This window comes from Nicotiana tomentosiformis, chromosome 12 (assembly GCF_000390325.3).
Source record: "Nicotiana tomentosiformis chromosome 12, ASM39032v3, whole genome shotgun sequence".
NCBI lineage: Eukaryota > Viridiplantae > Streptophyta > Magnoliopsida > Solanales > Solanaceae > Nicotiana > Nicotiana tomentosiformis.
Window position 1 is genome coordinate 77,337,407 of NC_090823.1, and position 2,264 is coordinate 77,339,670.

The 2,264-nt window shown below is 36.8% G+C and overlaps 1 protein-coding gene across 1 annotated transcript; it reads right to left on the reverse strand.

Moving 5' to 3' along the window:
- Positions 1 to 961: 961 nt before the first annotated feature.
- On the reverse strand, positions 962 to 1,455 carry LOC138902904 (uncharacterized mitochondrial protein AtMg00860-like). Its single transcript, XM_070190804.1, has 2 exons — positions 1,143 to 1,455; positions 962 to 1,068 (listed from the first exon to the last, which is right to left on the reverse strand). Exons 1-2 carry the CDS (start codon positions 1,453 to 1,455, stop codon positions 962 to 964), a joined length of 420 nt encoding a protein of 139 aa, XP_070046905.1.
- Positions 1,456 to 2,264: the final 809 nt, after the last annotated feature.

The window sequence follows — 2,264 nt, forward strand, 5'->3', positions numbered from 1 at the left end:
GGAGATATCTTGAGTGATCTTTTCCCGGATGACTTCATACGGAGTTTGATATTCCTTTGCTGCTTCTCAGACTTTTTTCCAGTGAGGATGAGTGTTGGTATAATTCGAGCTTACCCAATCTTTTGGCCATATCACTTTTGGGATGCACCTGTTTTGCTTGAAGATAATTCTTTGTGCTTCACTATATTCTTCTTCCATTGATGAAATGGACACGAGAAATTTCCACCAGAATGACGCCTCTGCTTGTGCCTGGACTTTTCCATTAATAATATTCACTGGCCTATGAAACATGAATACCTTTACTTCGTAGGAATCGTTGAAACATTTTATCCAATATATTCTAGGCTTGAACCATAGTAAAAGTACTTTAAGAGCTGGTTCAATGTTGTCAAAATCTTTGAAGACGTTGCACTTGAACTCCATGAAAATGTAGTACTGATGGCATAGGTACCAGAAATACCATAATAGTTCTTGTGGAAAATCCTTGGCTTGTGCTATGAATATATGGCAGAACGGGTATTCTGGATTGACCCCATAAGGCTTGAGAATGAATCCGCCATGTTGCCGGAAAACTTGGAGCTCATAATAAGTTCTTTTTTCCATTATAATTGACAGATCAAAGGGATCCATTAGGTTAAACAACTCCGGTGGATGATCCGTTGGCTTTAGAGAACTTGTTCCTAATACATTTGAAAGCATGAAGATGTGGCTGAATAGATTTTGCTTTGACTTCAGTTTTGCTGGGGAAAATCTCTTTGAGAATTCTTTCGGTCGAGACAGAAAATCTGTGAGAATATTATCCTTTCCTTTTAGGTTCTTGACTTGAAACTTATATGGAGAGAACCATTGAACCCATCTGAGAATCTGAGGATTGGGAATAATCTTTACATTTATTTGGATCATCTTTGGGAAGGACTTCATATCCATTTTTATCAGAAATTCTCTGTGAATTAGGAAAAAATTAAATTTCTTGATTCCATTTTTTACTGCAAGAATTTCCTTTAAGGTGGAGTGATAATGTTGCTCGGCATCTTTGAACTTTCCGCTGGCATATCCGCATATTCTCCTCTGGCCATATTTTTTTTCAAATAGAACAACACTCCAATATTCGTTGCTGGCATCAGTTTGCAGTTTTTACTTACCTTCTGAAGGGATGTAGATGGGCTTGACATTTTTAGATATCTCTTTTATTTCCCTGACTGCTTCATCTTGTTTCTTTCCCCGTGATGGAGCATTTTTCTTGAGCATCTCTGTGAGCGGAGAAATGTATGTAGAGATATTTGGGATGAAATCTCTTACATAATTTACTACACCCAAGAATTGTTGGATTTGCTTTGTTGTGAGGCTGGTATATGGAAATTTGAGTAGTTCTTGACATATATGTGGTCCTGCACTGTTTGCACCTTGGACAAAATGCATTCCAAGAAAATCAATCTCTTTTTGGGCAAGAACCATTTTTGTTTTGCTGAAAGCATGATTCCATAGTGTGTTATTAGTGCTTCAAACTAACGAAGCAAGTTGACATGTTCCTCCAATGTGTCACTAAATAACAAGATGTCATCAATGTAAACTAAAGAGGTATGGAGGATAGGTTGGAATACTTTTTGTTCGTCGGGTAGGATATCTACTTCATAGAGGTAATCATATTTTTTGGACAAGGTTTTATATATAGTAGGAGACATATTCATTTTTGCAGGGGAAGAGGATGATGGAAATGACTCAGACATATTTAGTAAACTGTTCCTCCCTTCGAAAGGATGGGCTGGCTCTGATACCAATATAGTGAACAGAGTAAGAGACTAATTCTAATTCTCACACATAGTGAACAGAGCAACTCTAATCTAATTCTCACACATTCTGAATCCCTTGCAGATATAGTTCTGGACCTCATCTATTGATTTTCATATTCTTGTTACCGTATACATTTGACGTATTTCTTTGTTGGTTAGGTTCCAATTTATAGAAGAAACCCATATTGTGAAAGAGCTTACCTTCATACTGCTTCTTTTTACTTCGTCCTTTTCTTATTGTCTATCCGAAGTCTTTTCCTTGATGTCGAATTTATTATTTTCACCTTAATTGTTTCTCCTCTTTAGGGTTTTCCTTGAAATATCGTACTATCTCCCTTGATCTTGTTGTCATCTAGACTATCCCTCACAGTTGCAACATTTAGATATTACCATGGTATGCCTTTAATTTCAGGAGTCATCGTACTCGGATCCCTTTCTAACTCCTTATTATTATTCTTTCGTCTCCTTTCAATC